We start from the raw sequence: 17,016 nt of genomic DNA, 5'->3' as shown, positions 1-17,016 counted from the left end.
GGATGCTTCGACCCTGAAGAATGTCCAGGTGAGGCTGGATCAGGCCCTGGGCAACCTGATGTAGCTGTGGTTCCCTGTTCATTGCAGGGGAGTTGGACCAGATGGTCTTTAGAGGTCCCTTCTAACTATAAGGATTATACGATTTTATGATTCTATAAATACTTTGTATATTCAAAACATTTCTTCCATAGGCTACATGTATACCTGCAAACTGAATTCACATATCCCAGGTGATGATTCAAAGGAATAAAAAAAAAAAAGGCTGACAGTGAAAATTTAAAGTGATTTTATTTTACTGTATGGGAACTGTAGAAACAGCATGGTCAGAGCACAGCCATAGGACTTTTCCCCAGCTTTTGTCAGTACATGTCATTCTACGTTCTGGAAAGAAGGAAGCAAGCAGTAATCCTACAGATAGGAGCATCGATGAAAACACAAAAACATAACATTCACAGATCAAGGTAAATTTGCTGAGACAATGACTGAGGCAAATGTATCCTTCTTTAATTAAGAAATCGTAATACATACACCAAGCACGGAACAACTTTTGCCTACATCCTACATCTTCGTTTTGACATGGAAAAGATCCTTAAGATCTTCAGAATCTTAAAATTCCAAACTATTTCTTCATTTCCATGCACTTCTAATGCTTTGGCTATACAGTGCAAACAAAGTGGATGAGTTCCTGATTCTCCTATAGAGATGACAAAACACAGACTGGAATCCTTGGAGGTGTTCAAGGCCAGGTTGGATGAAGCCCTGGGCAGCCTGGTCTAGTATTAATGTGGAGGTTGGTGGCCCTGCCTGTAGAGGGGGGGAGGGGGGGGGGGGGTTGGAGGGGTGGAGATTCATGATTCTTGAGGCCCCCCTTCCAACCCTTACCATCCTGTGATTCCACAGAAGAAAAAAAAAAAACAAAAATAAAACCTAAACCAACAAAACCTACTAAAGGAATGAGAAGTCTTATCACAAGTACCAACAGCACGGAACAAGAACCTAAGCAGTTAAGAGATGCTAGAGAAACACCTGTGAGATAACAGCAATAATGCACTGACGCCTGAACTGGTGATTAAAAATGAGTAAAATCAAATGTCTGGCTTTCCATCTCTGATGTAAGAAGCTAAGTTCAGTTTCTGCAGGATCTCCTGTTGGATAGGCATTCAAGTTTAGAATATTTTTAAGGTTTTTATTATTATTATTTATTTATTTCTGAGAAAAATAAAAGGGAGCATAACGTGAAAGAAAGGCCACAATCTGCAGGGGCCTGTCTCTTCTGTTACATGTCACCAGCTGTATGTCAATGACTTACTAACAATTATCTGATTCCAGTATTATAGCATCTTCCCTTAACTTGAGCTCTTTCTCCATCTTCAAGAGCTTATACAGCAAGTTTTATTGATAAAGCTATCAGTGCCACCAAAAATTTATTACATTCACACAAAAAATATTCTTGTCTACATAAAGACATTTATTTCTTTCAAGACACTGAAAAAGCAAAGCTGGCTAATGCAACACTGCACTCTTTCAAAATCTGCACAGGCATAATCCACACAGAAGCTTGCTACATTTGACAGAGGAGCTATTTCTGGCAGTGCAGACTCTCCCACAGCCACATCATCCTTTGTTGAACTTATTACTACATACGTAACACAGTAACCAAATTTTCTGAATAGAAATTCCATCCATCTCATTTCTCCTTAAAGTAAGAGAAGCTGACGAAGCTTTTCCTGTATGTTTTCAGAAAGCTGTAATTATTTCCCTTATGAGCAGCCATTATTTGGCTGCACTTCCCACTGGAGGGAAGAAAAGCCTTCCCATGCTCTGCTTTGCCTCAGGTGCATTTACGTTTTCTTCCGACCCTCCAGCATTTCAAAATCAAAGCACGTGTATTTAAGCAAGAGAAGCATCCTATCTATTAACAGTGAATAAACACAGTGAGGCTGGCACATATCTTCAGAACAAATACGCTGATTCTGAAACACATACATGAAACATCGAACTTCTAAATATACTATATATAAACAAGAAATCTTTTTCACTTAGCAGACTCTATATCATTTAAATTGATGCCTAAGTACCAAAATAAATTCAATTTGCACTGAAATGAATGCTATTTTATTAGAAAATCGGGTAAAAATGCTGAATTCCCACACACATAGGTATGCACAGCATGAGATATTTGGAAGAGGAAAATTAAATCTAGCTGAACAAAGCAGAACATGCTTATTCATTCATCACACACAATCTATGGGCATTATTAAGTTTTAAGAAACACAGATCACATACCTGTCTGAAAGATATCTCTCCTCACCCACAGCACATAACAGCACATCTGCACCACACAGATGAGACACGGTAAACCTGTAAAGCAGCCTGACAGATTTCTTGTTCCTGTTAACACACACACTTCTCATCTGAAGAACTGGCTTTAAATGACCACTAAGAATTTTATTTTTAATATCACTACATTTCAGTTCACACTGCTAACTAAATTCTGTTGTTATCCAAGTGAGAAACAATTTATTCCTTCTATAATGGAATCTCAGCTACAATTTATTATTCAAAACTCTTCCTTTTAAGAACTCTGTAAAGGGTTCTTTACATTTTTCCTTTGAAAGGCCTGTAATAGCCATCAATCCAAGAAGAAAAAAAAACACAAAACAAAAATCCCTACATTTCCAGAGGAAACACTTAACACTATCAAAAGAAGGCTACTAAGTCTAAAGACATGGCCTAAGACTGCTCTAGTATGAACTATGTTAAACCAGGTGGCTGTGGATGCCCCATCCCTGGAAGCATTCAAGGCCACTCTGGATGGGGCTGTGAGCAACCTGGTCTAGAGGGAGGTGTCCCTGCCTATAGCAGGGGGGTTGGGACTTCCTGACCCTAAAAGTCCCTTCCAAACCATTTTATGATGCTCAGCCACACTGAATGATACAAAAATATCACATGGTACACTAGAGACTTTTCTAATATCACTTTAAATGTTTACATTTCTGCTACTGAAATTCAACATTTTGGATAAAGAAATGGACTATATGCTTACTTAAACTCATCTCTGTTTACTCAGTAGAGCGCAGCAACAAACAGATCTCTCTTAGCTTTAGGAAAACTGAATCATAAAATGGTTTGGGTTGGAAGGGGCTTTTAACATCACCTGGCTCCAACCCCCTGCTATAGGCAGGGACACCTCCCACTAAACCAGGTGGCTCAAAGCCCCATCCAGCCTGGCCTTGAGTGCTTCCAGGGAAGGGAATGACTCAGGAAAACTTCTGGTGGTGTATTGTCAAATTACTGCAAAGCTGAAAGATACTGATAACAACAAAATCCTTAACAAGGGGAAGCTAGCTTCCTTCACTTGGAAATTCCCTTGAAATAGAAACAGAAGAAATAGTTACATGTCTATTTTTTTTCCTAAAAGAAGGACAAACACTAATCCCTCAAGAGCACAGGTAAGTTCTGTCTTCAAACACAAACACACTCTGGAATGACAGCTGCATATTAAACCAGCCTGGCTGCACCAGTAGAAACCTAATCCCCGATGTTTGTAACAAAGGGGTGAGCACAGCTAGGCAGAAGAAATGCTCATTTTCACATGAAGCAATCTTTGCAATAGCAGCAACAATTTTCTGTGCTCAAAGTAAATAATTTTATTTGCAAATTTTTAAAAGCTCTGCTTACCTACATAACATAGATACATTTGCAAAGTATAAATATGCTGCATTTGTGTTACTTTACAGCTTTAGAAGTGCACGTTCAATGACTCGCTAGATAGAATAGCTCATTTGGAAGGGACCGAGCTCAGGAACTGCCTGAGCACTTCAAGATCAACCAAAAGCAAGAGCACATTATTGAGGGCACTGATCAAACGCCTTGAACACTGACAGGCACAGAACACCAACCACCCTTCCAGGATGCCTGTTCCAGGGCCTGACCTGTGCCCTGTTGGTGCCCAGTCTGATCCTCCCCTGGCAGCTCTGTGCTGTCTCCCTCCTGCCATTGGTTCCCAGGAGCAGAGCCCAGCACCTCCCTCTGCCTCCCCTCCTCGGGGAGCTGCAGAGCAGAGAGGTCAGAAGTTTGTAGAAGCACTCCTGATCAGCACCACAAAATGCAGAAGCCATTGGGATACAATATGCTACTTTGTTCCACTAGAATTTACCCAGTACTGCGGAAATGCATCTAATCCATACACTGACGCAACAGTCACTGCTCTGTACAAATCTGAAAGTTTTTGGTTGTTGTTTTTTTTTTTGTGTGTGTGTGCATATATTTAGCATTGAGCAGTAGATTTCACATCAGAAACTATCCTTTCATCTCTTTCAGAAAATTACATATAAAGTGCTTGCAGTTCATATATAAATACTGGTTAAAAGTTACTACATATCTAAGCCAAAGCTACTTTAATAATTTAGTTCAGATATTCTATGATCACACAGTGAGACCTTGAAGAATTGTTTGTTTTCTTCCTACATGCTGCAAACTTGCACTTAATGTGTAAATAAACAGAAAAGAAGAAAATTCTGATCCAGAGTCTGAGGTATGTAAGCACCTTCCAGGATAAAAAAAAAATACTCCACAAACAACATACCATCAACAATGAAAACCACCCAACTCAACTAATTTTATCTCTAGTCTTGACAGAGGTTCCCAGTGTGGCATGGAACAAAATCCTTTCAACTTTACCTGGGCTAGATTGTAATTCCTGGGATACAAAGAAGAAGACGAAGAACGGCTACTGCATGCTGCCTCTGGGACTTCAGACGCCTCAGGAAGTGTCAAGTGTAAGAAGTGCAATTTATATTTCCCCATAAATGATCCTGACCTTATATGAGCAGAAAGGAATGTGCAAGTAGGGAGGGAGGACAAGAAGTTCTCAGCGCTGCAATGCTAGAACATTTCACATCCATGTTTTCCTTGTACAGAATAACAAACAACTAAGCTAATATTTTGGCTTGTTAGAAAATTAAGTACTGAGAGTAAAACAAGTTCAAACACCACCTCTTTTGGAGGCCATTAAAGAAAACCAACCATTTTGGTATGCCTAACTGAAAAGCTATGCTATGAGCTAAACAAGGAACACCATAATAGCTTACTATAGTCCTTCAGCACTACCTGTTCTGACTGCAATTACAAATAACACCACATAAAGAAGTATCTCAAGCTCCTCCGACATTCTGAGTTTACTGATAAACGTATTGTAATTAGTTTATCACTTTTCATGTTTACAATATAATAGTGATTCCTGTGTGTGTGTTTGGATGTGGTGCTCAAGGACATGACTTAGCAGAAGGTTATTAGAGTTAGGGCAGTATGGTTAGGTTGTGGTTGGACTCGATGATCTTTAAGGTCTTTTCCAACCTGAGCGATTCTATGATTCTATGATTTTAATGTTTTTATTGGGCATCTCTCTGATCACTCACTTACTCCACTAGAAGAGAATTTCCCTGTCTTTCTTTGTAAAGGATGGCAAAATAATTTACATTCCTGTCTGTTCTGGGACGCAAAAACCCCCAAGCAGGAGTTGGAAGAGAAGATGTACAACTGACAGACTCGGAGCTGGCTGCCTGCACACACACAGACTGTGGCTCTGTGCATGCAGACTGCCACGCTCACACTTTCAATAACACTAAGTGACAGCATACCAGGACTTCATTTCTTTCGTTTTCACAATGCCTTGCTAAAATGTGTATAACCTCACTCATTTTCCCACTTTCTCATATTTTTCTAACATCAGGAGCTCAGTATCCAAAATTAGACAGAGATGGGCAAGGGGAGGAGATCCGCAGCGCTGTCTATCACCTTCTTCCTCTCTGACGAGGTCCTAATAAGTACTCTGACAGGATACGGCCAACAAAACACCTCTTATAACAGCAACGGGATTCTGTTCACAAAAAATCATTGCGTAAACACAAGAGGCGCACGAGACAGGTACGCATATCACATTATTTTGTTGGACTGCCCTTAAGCAGCACTCCGTTACAGCCACGGACGCCTCCAACAGGTCCTCGGCAAGCACCGGGCGAGGGGAAGCGTTGCCCACACACACAGCAACCTGAGGTGGGCACTTGGCAAAAACTCAGGCGCGCACACAAAGGCGGCGGGCCAACAGTTACAGCTCCACGCTCCCACCGTCAGTGGGGATAAACAAGTTAAAAAAAAAAAAGAAAAAAAAAAAGAAAAAAAAAAAAAAAGAGGGAAGGGGAAAAAAAAAAAAAAAAAAAAGAAAAAAAAAAGAAGAAAGAAAGAATGCCCTGCAGGTACGCAAGTAACGCGTCAGTTGAAGAAAAGCACGGCCGTCAAACGGAAGGAGCCATGCAGCACGGCACCCAGCACCATTTTTAACCTGAAGAGCTCCGAGGGGATGGCGGCACTCATCCCTCCCGGCCCCTCGGCTCCGCTCCCGAGGCCTCCACGGCCCGGCCCGTACCCATGGCCACACCTGCCCGCCGGCAGACGGTGACAGGGGTTCAACGGTCGCTGCTCCCGCCCCCGCAACCCTCCGCCGCCTCACCGCTTACCTCCAGCGAGGCCGGCGCCGCTCGCGGACGGATGAATGGAAGGAGGCGGACGGGAAACGCCGCGCCGCGCCGGCTGCGAGCTGCGCCAAGCGGCGGCGGTTGGCGCAGCGCGTGCACGCTTGCACGCGCGCGCTCCCTGCGGCGGGCGGCGCGAGGCGCGTGACCGCCAGAACGGAGGTCGAGTTGAGCGGGCGGCGGAGCGAACGCGCGCCACCTCAGCGGCACCACGTGACCGGGGATAGGGAGGAGTGAGCGTGCGCGGGGAGGGCGGCTGTTGCGCAAGGGTGGCGGCCGTGTTGTGTGTGGGGCGGGGCAGGCGGCGCGATGGGTGTTGGTGGTAGCGTCACTGCTGCTTGCCACCTAGCCTTGAGTCTGAGGCGTTTCTTCGCGGCAGCAAACGGCAGCCATGTCCTACAGTTGTTTCCTCGCTACAGAGAAATTTAAATATAAACACTTTAAAAACAAACACTTCCCTGCTCTGGGCAGCCTGGTCTGGTGGTTGGTGATCCTGCATGTATCAGAGGGGTCAAAACTACGTGATCATTGTGGTCCTTTTCAACCCAGGCCCTTCTGTGATTCTATGATTCACCCCCTTTAAGCGTCTCTCACTGTGTCCTGTTGAAAGTTTTCCTTGTACCCAGAGTGCCCTGGAGCTGTCACGTTTGTTTATGGCAGGATGGAGCAGCAAAACCCAAACGTGTCCAGCAGGCCAGGTATGTGTGTCAGGCCAGCAGCTGCCCTGCCCATCTCTTCTGTGATTCACCCCCTCAGCCAGTGTGGCTGCTGCCTTGATTTTGTGTTATTATTGATCTGACTCAGACTATTGCCCGGAGGTCCCTCTTGGTAGTGAGGTGTAACACGTACTGAAACAGGATGATGTTCTCACCCCTAACAATCTGCAGTATGGAGAACGGAGAAGAAAGGGAAGAAGAGCATAGCTTGAAATATAGCTCAGGTCTCCCCTGTGTGAAATCAGTGTTTTATTGCTCTCCATTGCCTATTAGTTTTTGTTTTGTTTTCTTTACCAATTACTTTCTCATCTACTGACTTGATTTTGGCTTTGCTCCTCCTTTGATGCTAGAGCCATTTTGGGCTGACACGTTTAATATAATTGTCACATTAAAAAAGCAGACTCAGTAACAGAGTATTCAGCTGACAGAATGACATGCTGCCTTGCAAGGGCTGCATAGCTAAAGTTGACTATGATAGTCTGCATATCTCTAAAAAGTCTCTTTGGAAACCTTTTGTGCCAGTCCTACAAACAGATAAGAAGGTCTGTTTATTGATCTGTACCGCCTGGTACAAGCTGCCTAAAAGATTATAGTCACTTTGCTTATTTGCAAATAATCCCTTTGAGAATGGAACTAAAAAATCTATCCCCACAGTGCTTGCAGGCTGTTTTTCAAAGCAAGCAGTCCATGGAAGAAGACACAAGCACAGAATTACATGGGCAGGGTGACTGTATTATATAGAGAGGTATGATTTCACACCTATCCATTTTGATTATGTTGTCACGTTGTAAATTCAGTGTCAGTCTTGGAACACTTTCTAGGACACTGGGTACATGGATGCAACACAAATTAATGGAGCAATTTTCCACCCTTCAGTGCAATCATGTTCCAGTTGCAGCAGTTTTCTAAAGGTGCCTCCCATTTTATTATAGTGTTATAATAATAACCTATCTTAGCATAACATCTGCTGCAAGCACATAGTCTGTGCTTCAGTTAAAAAAGCAAAGCATTTGTAATAGGTTATTTCCCTTCTCTACTGAGTTCCTTATTTGGCATCTTAGTTCCTCAGTTTGTGAGGGAAGCCACACCAGCAGATGCTCTAACAAAATTTTTGTTTGTTTCCATGATCTTATCTTTGTCAGTCATAGCAGCAAGTGATTTTTCAGTTGAGGGAGTTCTCCTTTCCAGCACCAGACAGAAGAGTTTGTAGGGAGATAAGAGAGACTAAAATTATCAGATGTCCTCAAATATCAAATTTAAGTTAGACCCTATGATGAAATTAGGCCTACTCCAAAAGCAGGCTAGCTTCTTAGCTTGCTGAAAAATCTTTACTTGAAAAGGGGTAACAAAGTTGTAAGTTACACTTTTGTATTTCTGATCTAGGATAGGAGCTTCTGATTAAAAGGGTATTCATTTGAAAACACAATGCTTTCCCTTCAGGTAATCTTTTCCTTTCCAAACTTAGCATCTCCAGACAACCAGAAGGCTGCAGAAGTAAACAGCCTTCAGTATTTTCCTTTATGTTCTCTACACTTTTGTACTTAGACACAGATTAAAACCAGACTGTAAAGGTGGGTTGCATTTTCTACATCTGTACTGAGATTTTTTTTCCATTTTGTTTGTGTGGGGTTATACATATATTGGTGTAGGTAAGATCTCTCTTTTTATATCTGTGAGTGATTTACAATCCTTGTTGAACTATGCTGTACCTCTCTGGCAGTTAAACAAGGGCTTCCAGACTGCAAGAAACGTGCCAACTCATTTATGCTCATTTTGCCAGTTTACCACAAGTGTTGCTGTTATATTTCCCCATTAAGACTCTACTCTGTGACACCCAGATATTTAGACACACTGATTGTTCCACTGTGCTTGATGGCTTGCGTTGGTTTAGGGTGTTGGGCTCAGTCAGCACACTCATATCAAATCTCAGCTGAGCAACATTTCTCCATTCTTTGTCAGTCAGGTGTTTCACAAACTCTCTTCTGATTTGGATACTGTAGAGATCCTTATCTGTGTCAAAATCACAACCTAATTAAGCAGGAGTTTGTATGTTACTGCTGTGTTAGTGAGAGTGATGAGACATTAAGTGGAAATGACTCCATCAAATAGGATAGATGATAGAAGACAGAAGCTGAGAAGCAGGAGAGGAAAGATGTGCTTGAATACGTGCAGAAGAGGAAGATTACAGGAAAGACATCTCATGTAAAGAAGTGGGAAATGAGACAAGGAGGGAAGCCTGCAGATGAATCTGGTGCCTTCCTTCCTGTCCTGGCTTTCAGCCTCTTCCCCTTCCCCGCCTCTCACCTTCATCTCCAGCAGCACTTGTGGAACAGATCAGTTTCTCTAACATTTTTCTCTTTACCACTTTTGTTACTCTTTCCCCTTCAGTTCTTAAAACTCATTGTCCTTTCAGCAACACAACTTGCCGTATGGAAAGATTTGTTTTGGGTGTCCAGTCAGTGCAAGTGCAGTTTAAATGAAATACTGTCCATGCATTCGCTTTCTTTCCAAAGACACAGAGCAGAGGCCCACCCTAAACTAATTGCTTTAAGGATGACCTCACTTTGCAGCTTGCTGCTTCAAGTACTATCACTTTATGCATTAGCAAATCATGATTAATCAGTCTCAGACAGCTGAAAGATCTTCCTTAGTAACTGGCAACAAATCCAGCACTAATACTCAGAACTCAGAGATGTGTAGAATCATAGTGTCTTTACTGCAGTGCTGTGCAAAGCCTGTTCTTCACATCTTTAATTTTTGAAATACACTCTTTATAATTTTGGAAGGTGATTAGATAATGTAGTTCATGTACATCAGCTTCCCACTCTGTTAAATACTAGAATATGGATTTATTACATGGTTATAAATTACATTGTAAAGAATATTCCAGTATGTTCCAGACTGCTGGAATGGCATATATAGGTGACAGAGAGATGTGATCCAGAAGTGGAACCTCAGTTGAACACTGTGGCCAGTGTCTGATTTTAAATATAGCCAAATGGTTCTGTGTTTGATGGGAAATTTTATTGCTTCAGAAATAATTTGCATTCTGTCGTTATGTAAGAGACAGAGATTGAGACAATTTCCATAATTATCATGGAGAACTGGATGTAAATTTTACAGTGATTGCAACAAAAAAAATCATCAACTGTGGTAGCATAATAAACCTCAATATACTCAGCATTTCTGCTATTATTAATATTGAACATTTTGTTGTACATCTGTGAACAGCTACAGATCAAAGAGTAAAAAAATAATTTAAAATATTTTTTTAATGTTTGAAATGTTCGTGTTTTTTGATTATTATGCATAGCAGTGCTGTAATTGTGGCTAGCAAATAATTTCAAAACAATTTAGAAGTGAAATGGACTCAGTTTCCAGCTTTGTAAGGAACTATCCAAGATTAATAGTAGTAATAATAACAACAACTAAAATTCAACCAAGCTCTGGTCCATTTTAATTTAATTTTTTAAAGCATTGTCACTGCATTTAATTGAAATATCAGGAAAATTCTGAGTTTTCTTCCAACAAAAATTCAAGACCTGATTGTGCTAAAGTGACAGCAAAAATAAACCCACCATTAGTTTCACAGGGAGCAAAGTGGGCTTTTTTAATCTGAGGTTTGGGACTCTTGTAGAGCGTTCTTCTAAGATCCAGCATGTTTTCTATTAAAACGCATGAAAAAAAAAAAGCCCTGTGGCATTTTACAGGAATTGGATCAGGCTCTTGATGGTAGAATTGATTCTATTTATAACTTACTGCCATCAATGCGTGCGAGAGACAGACTCACAACCCAAAGGAGCTGTAAGAAGTGATGGATTTTCAGGGAGGTAAGTCAGGTTGAAATCATTACCAGGGCAAAGGGCAGCTAAGAGTTGTGTGAAACAACCCGCAGCTTTGTAATATTTTGAAAGGCCAACCTCTGTATTTCAGTGGCAGAGCGATGTAATCATACGTCTGTAGATATCTATCATTTTCTGTAACAGCTGCATGAGAAGCTGTATGCACTAGGGTTCTCATTAACATTTCGCCTAGCATGGAAATGCTGCTTCCTGTGTTTCTGTATGGGACCTGCACTTAGATAATGACACTGCTCCAGTGTTCAATTTAAACAGCGATACATGGATGCAAAAACAAGATGCAATGTAATTTTGAATTACCACTGTGCCAAACAGAACCTAAGTCTAGTAGGATGATTTAGTTGATTTAGATGATTTAGTTCAGTCTTATTTCAAATTTCTCCTCCTTCTCCTCCTCCTCCTCTTCCTATTATTATTATTATTATTATTATTATTATTATTATTATTGGTGTAGCAGTCAATATTTTACTCTGCCATTTTTTTTTCTCTGCTTCATCTTACATTTTTCTGTGGGTCATCCAAGTTGTTTGAATACTTTATCTTTTCAGTTATTACTGTAATTGCTTACACATAAGCAATCTAAAAACATTTCATGCAGGCAGAAATCTTTCTATTGATTTCAAAAAGAGTTGCAAAGAGCTCTTTTGGATTTTTTTATTGAAAAGAAATGGATTTCACAGGTATGACTGTCTCAGGTGTTAAACATTTAAATGTTTTAAGATTTTTTATTGGTTTTTTTCATGCTAACAGTTCTATCATGGTGGGTTAGAAGTGTGATACTTCTCACGTTTTCAGTATATCCACTTTTGTCATAGATCTAACACCCTAGAAATACCAACAGGGTTTAGTAATCTTTCATCAGTAAGCCATCTGGAAAAAGGCAACGTAATATGACTGAGCTTTTTGAGAGTAGAAATCAATAAACATATTTCCCTAGTAATTAAACATATTTATTTCACATACTTAATAATTTCTAATTACTTAAAAGTTGGATTTGCTTGCATGTTAATAAAATAAATTCTGACCTTTGCTTTTTTGGTCTGTTTTTTTTTTTTTTCAGTTTGAACTCTGCTTCCTCCAAGATACCCACAAACAAATTGCATTTTCATACATCCTCATTGGAGAGGACCTTGTATCCCACCAGCCCACCCCATGCCATGGGCAGGGCTGCCACCCAGCAGCTCAGCTGCCCGGGGCCCCATCCAACCTGGCCCTGAGCGCCTGCAGGGATGGGGCACCACAGCTTATATGGACAGCTGTGCCAGCACCTCACCACCCTTGGAGTACAAAATTTCCCTGACATCTTATCTAAATTTCCACTCTTTTTTTCCACTCGAACACATTAAATGACTTAAGTAGAGATTCTTGGCTTGTATGTAGTCATTTATGAAGGCTGTGTATAGGTAGGCTTAATGTGTAGCTATACTCTTCTCCCATCAAAAAGGGTTCAAGTCCTTATTGTACTGCTGGATAACTCATTTGGTTGTGTGGTTGGATGCGTCCCCTGGGAGACACGAAAAATCTGACAGTTATCTGCCTTGCTGTGAATGGTCCAAACAGGGCTGCATACAATGTGAGTGCACTGGATGATTTCTTGATTTGTACTATAATATCCATGGTACCTCATCAGGACCAGGAGGGAACTGATGAAGTGGAAAGGAGTGAAAAGCAGAACTAAACAAACATCAGCCATCTGATGAAAGTGGATGAAAGAAACCTACAACAAAAGAAAACCCACTTGTGGCTTTTCTGTGGCTGTAGGAGATGGTTCTGCTTCTGGAGATCTCCCCCTGTGGCCTCAATGGTCATGGTGAAGAGTGTCACCCACAAGGCATTAAGAGGATCATAAATACTCAGAGAAGGTAAATGGTGTTTGCCTCAAAATATGATGGTCTACAGGTATTGATTAACAAATCCATGTAACTGATTTCAGCATTCTTTTACAGACTAGTAGATAAGCCACTTCTAGACAGGACTCATTCTAATAACCTCTGCTTCTCATGGATGTTTTTAATAATTAAAATTGCCTTGTTAGTAATTGGTCGTTGTCATGATACTTAGCAATGACTGCAATACAGCTTCTCTGATACTGAGACGTAACTGCACACCTATTGTGCATTTAAAGTTATGAAGTATTATGAATCATATAAAAACACTCACACTTTTGTGTTAAAATAATATGGCTAGTCTATCACCCATGAAATCTCAACTTGAACTTATTAGTACATAGTAAGATCATAGCAAATTCATACTCTTCATTCAAGAACACAGGATTTAACTCAAGGCTTTTTTTCACCAGTGATTTTTTTCCCCTGTTCCCAGGCTTTCTATAGGTTAAGGAACTGTTCTTGCTGCTGCAGCCTTTCCGTGAGTCTTCTTTGCTGTCTGTTGATTGTTCTCTGTATTCTTTTCTTTTTCCACTCTGGGGATCTCTTTTGAATCAGATGTCTCTTCTGTGGCAATAATTTCATCTACATGTGGCTTAATATCTGATTTAGGAGAAGTAATAAAATGTATTTTATATTTACAATGCTCAGCATTATGGAGGTATGTTCCATTCCTTTTCCCACACCCATTTAAAGACATCCAGTATCACAAATAGCATCAGTACTTTTCAGAGAGCCAAACAAGACCAAGTATTTCTGTCCCTAATTAAATAAATTAATGGACGGGACCTGCAGAATATGTACACACAGAAATAATTGCTTCTCATGTAAGTAATCACATTTACAGAACTGCTCAGAAATGTCCAAGTCACCCATACCAGCAACCAAGAGAGAGAAGAAATGCAGTTAATTACTGCTTCATGCATTAGCAACAGAAAGGGGAGGAAATAAGAATATAAAATGGTCTGTCATAATGATATAACATTTTTGCAATGTTTTTGTGCAAATGTATATAAACAAAAAGTATTTGGGCAAAGTATATAAAATAGGTATTCTGATAATGTTGGAATTTAAGCCTTATTTGGAGATAAGATGCTCTGAACGAGGAAAATGTAATTGTGAAAAATAAATCAATGTCCCAGCAGCATTTATAGAAGAGTCTAAAATAAGGGTAACAATCTGTAGTATGCAAGAATGCTGAATCACCAGAGACCTTTTTGTTTTCTGCTCTTTCTCTAGTCCGAGTGGAAAAATGGTTGTAATTCCAAATTTGTCATCGAATGTGGAGATAAAACTGAGAAAGAACAATTCACTGATTTCAAACAGTAGCTATATGGTCAGAAAAAAACTAAAAACTGGTTGAGAAAATTAAGTTATTTTGGCATCTGTGGTCTCTCAATTACCCTGGCCTATTTTTTTGACAGTGCCATTTATCTAGCTGATAAAATACGTGTTTTCTCTGCAATCAGCAATTTGACTGAATTATTATGCTTTAAAAGCTTTTGTCAGTCAGGTAAGCCAAGATGAGAGCCTGTAGCTCAGTGGGACAGGGATTTAAAAGTGTTGATTTAAATATCACTAGGTTTTATTTAACCTGGCAATTCCAGCTTTGCATTTGTTGTCTATTAAGAGCATGCATGCTGTAAATTGGATTGCTGGAGACCTGGAAGGCAATGATTGTATTATTGCATAACATTTAACAATTTTTCCTTTGGAACGGCCATCTGTAAAGGTGAAAGTGTTCTTACCTTTCTTTTCCTTTTCCTGTTGTGGTTTGCTCATAGTAGTTGCTTTTTTCTTTTTGGGTACAGTTATATTATTTTGACTTTGTCCTGAGATGCTAACAGTGTGCTTAGCTGTGTCAGTCTGGCCTGACACAGTAATCACAATCACCTGTAGCAGAGCAAGAACAAAATTGCACAAGCGAGAAATGGTAATATGTGACAAATTTTGTTTGAAATCATCATTGCTGAGTCCCTGGAAGTAATATGTATGGCAACAACTATAATTTAGGACATGTACACCTTCTGAACCAAAGGGATGCAGAATCCAGATTATCTGGGAGGTGGCCCACTTCTCGTGTTACCTTGCAGTTCTGCTGAATGAATAGAGGCAGGTGAGCAGATTTTAGATGATGAAGTAGTAGAAACAAGCTACTGCCCAAATGCAATCCTTATTTAGATTATGCTAATACTAAGTAATAAGCATCAGGTTTTGCAAGGGGCAAGTCAAGTTCTTGTTTGGGCTCGGGAAGATGGACAAGAGATGAAATGTTGCTTTTACATGCTCTAGGACCAGGGCAGAATGACCTACTTTTCATCCTTAGGCTGGCTTCCTATCATACTAAGTAAAATTGTGAAATAATTTGACATTTCTTTGTTAAACTCAGAAAGCTTGCTGCATCTCAAATTACAGATATTCCCCTGATTGTATTTTGAAGATTAATAATGAATTAATTTTACTTTGAAAGACAGCTACATTAACTAAATAGTCTGAACTATTTTTAACTGAGATTGTGATTAATGTACATAATTGCACACTTTAAGATTGCAAGAATCCCATTAAATATTTGAGTTTGAAGTATTTTAGTAGATAAGATTGTGTAATGACTGAATATATTTGCTGTTTATGTGAGATTCTGAAAACACAATACTTTTATGTAATTTAATGTTAAAAATCCCTCTGATGTGAAATTAATTCTAGAAGAAAATAAATTTATGCCAGATAAAGGTAGCATGTAGTACTTTTCATTGTACTGGACATTAAGAAATCCCTCACACATCCACTTGGCCTTCATCATTAGCTATGGCTGGCAGTAAACCTCAGATGGTAAGGATTTAAGTAAGCATTAGCTGAGCAGAACTTATTAGTGTCATCTTCACAGAATCATGGAATCATAGAATCATTAAGACTGGAAAAGACCTCTAAGATCATCTAGTCCAACCCTCCACCTACCACAAATATTATCCACTAAACCATGTCCCTAAGTTCCAATATCTACCCTTTCCTTAAACACCTCCAGGGACAGTGACTCAGCCACCTCCCTGGGCAGCCTATGCCAATGCTTTACCACTCATTTGGAGAAGTCTTTCCTAATATCCAACCTGAATCTCTCCTGGTGCATCTTGAGGCCATTCCCTCTTTCCTATCGGTATTACCTATGAGGAGGGGCCAATCAGACCTCTCACCAGCTTTGTTGCCCTTCTCTGGACACACTCCTGGGCCTTGATGTTTTTCTTGTAGTGAGGGGCCAAAAATGAACATAGTACTCAAGGTGTGGCCTCATCAGTGCTGAGTACAGAGGAATGATCACCTGCCTGCTCCTGCTAGCAGCACAATTTCTGATACAAGCCAGGATGCCATTGGCCTTCTTGGCTACCTGGGCACACTGCTCACTCATGTTCAGTTGAGGATTGACCAACACTCCCAAGTTCTTTTCCTCCATGCAGCTTTCCAGCCACTCTGCCCCAAGCAGAGCTGCCCCTGTAGCACTGCCTGGGGTTGTTGCGACCAGAGTGCAGGGTCTCACAGTTGGTCTTGTTGAACTTCATCCCATTGGCCTCAGCCCATCGATCCAACCTGTCTAGACTCTTCTGTAAGGTCTTCCTACTCAAAGGCAGATTGACACTTCCTTCCAACTTAGAGTTTTCTACAAACTTAGCGAAGGTTCCCTCAATTCCCTCATCCAAATCATCAATAAAGATATTGAACAGGATGGGCTCCAGTAATTGAGTGTATGTCAGTAGACTTTCCTTCATCCCCCAGGCTTGTCAAGCTGGTCTTAAAAGGAGAGGAGTTTGGTCAGGCAAGACCTGCCTTTCATGAATCCATGCTGGCTGGACCTCCGTAGGCCTCCTTTTTCTTGTCCTTTACCACAGTGGCCAGGTTGAGCTCATACTGATCTTTAGCCTTTCTGATTTTCTCTTTTATATGCTAGCAACTTCCTTGTACTCTCTCCAAGTTGCCTGTCCTTTGTTCCTGAAAAGCCAGTACTGCAATAAAATGAGTGCCTAGGAAACAG

At 40.5% G+C, this 17,016-nt stretch overlaps 2 protein-coding genes across 4 annotated transcripts in view; both read right to left on the bottom strand.

The window, feature by feature from the left end:
• Positions 1 to 6,599, bottom strand: part of LPIN2 (lipin 2) — a 39,131-nt gene extending 32,532 nt beyond the window's left edge. The window contains exon 1 of the mRNA XM_042868801.1: positions 6,519 to 6,599. The gene's annotated coding sequence lies outside the window, so the exon portion shown is untranslated. The remainder of the gene's footprint in view (positions 1 to 6,518) is intronic.
• Positions 6,600 to 11,749: 5,150 nt separating this feature from the next.
• MYOM1 (myomesin 1) overlaps positions 11,750 to 17,016 on the bottom strand; it is a 77,154-nt gene continuing 71,887 nt past the window's right edge. For all 3 annotated transcript variants that reach the window (XM_042869617.1, XM_042869619.1, XM_042869620.1), the window contains 2 exons: positions 14,744 to 14,888; positions 11,750 to 13,598 (listed from right to left, as the gene is read on the bottom strand). In XM_042869617.1, the coding sequence (XP_042725551.1) occupies positions 13,444 to 13,598; positions 14,744 to 14,888 (300 nt within the window). In that variant the 3' untranslated portion in view covers positions 11,750 to 13,443. The remainder of the gene's footprint in view (positions 13,599 to 14,743; positions 14,889 to 17,016) is intronic.

Source organism: Lagopus leucura, unplaced genomic scaffold (assembly GCF_019238085.1).
Source record: "Lagopus leucura isolate 7727_CA_CO unplaced genomic scaffold, USGS_WTPT01 Super-Scaffold_100002, whole genome shotgun sequence".
In the NCBI taxonomy this organism is placed as follows: Eukaryota; Metazoa; Chordata; class Aves; order Galliformes; family Phasianidae; genus Lagopus; species Lagopus leucura.
Note: the sequence above shows the minus strand (reverse complement) of the source record. Positions and strands in the feature narration are given on the sequence as shown.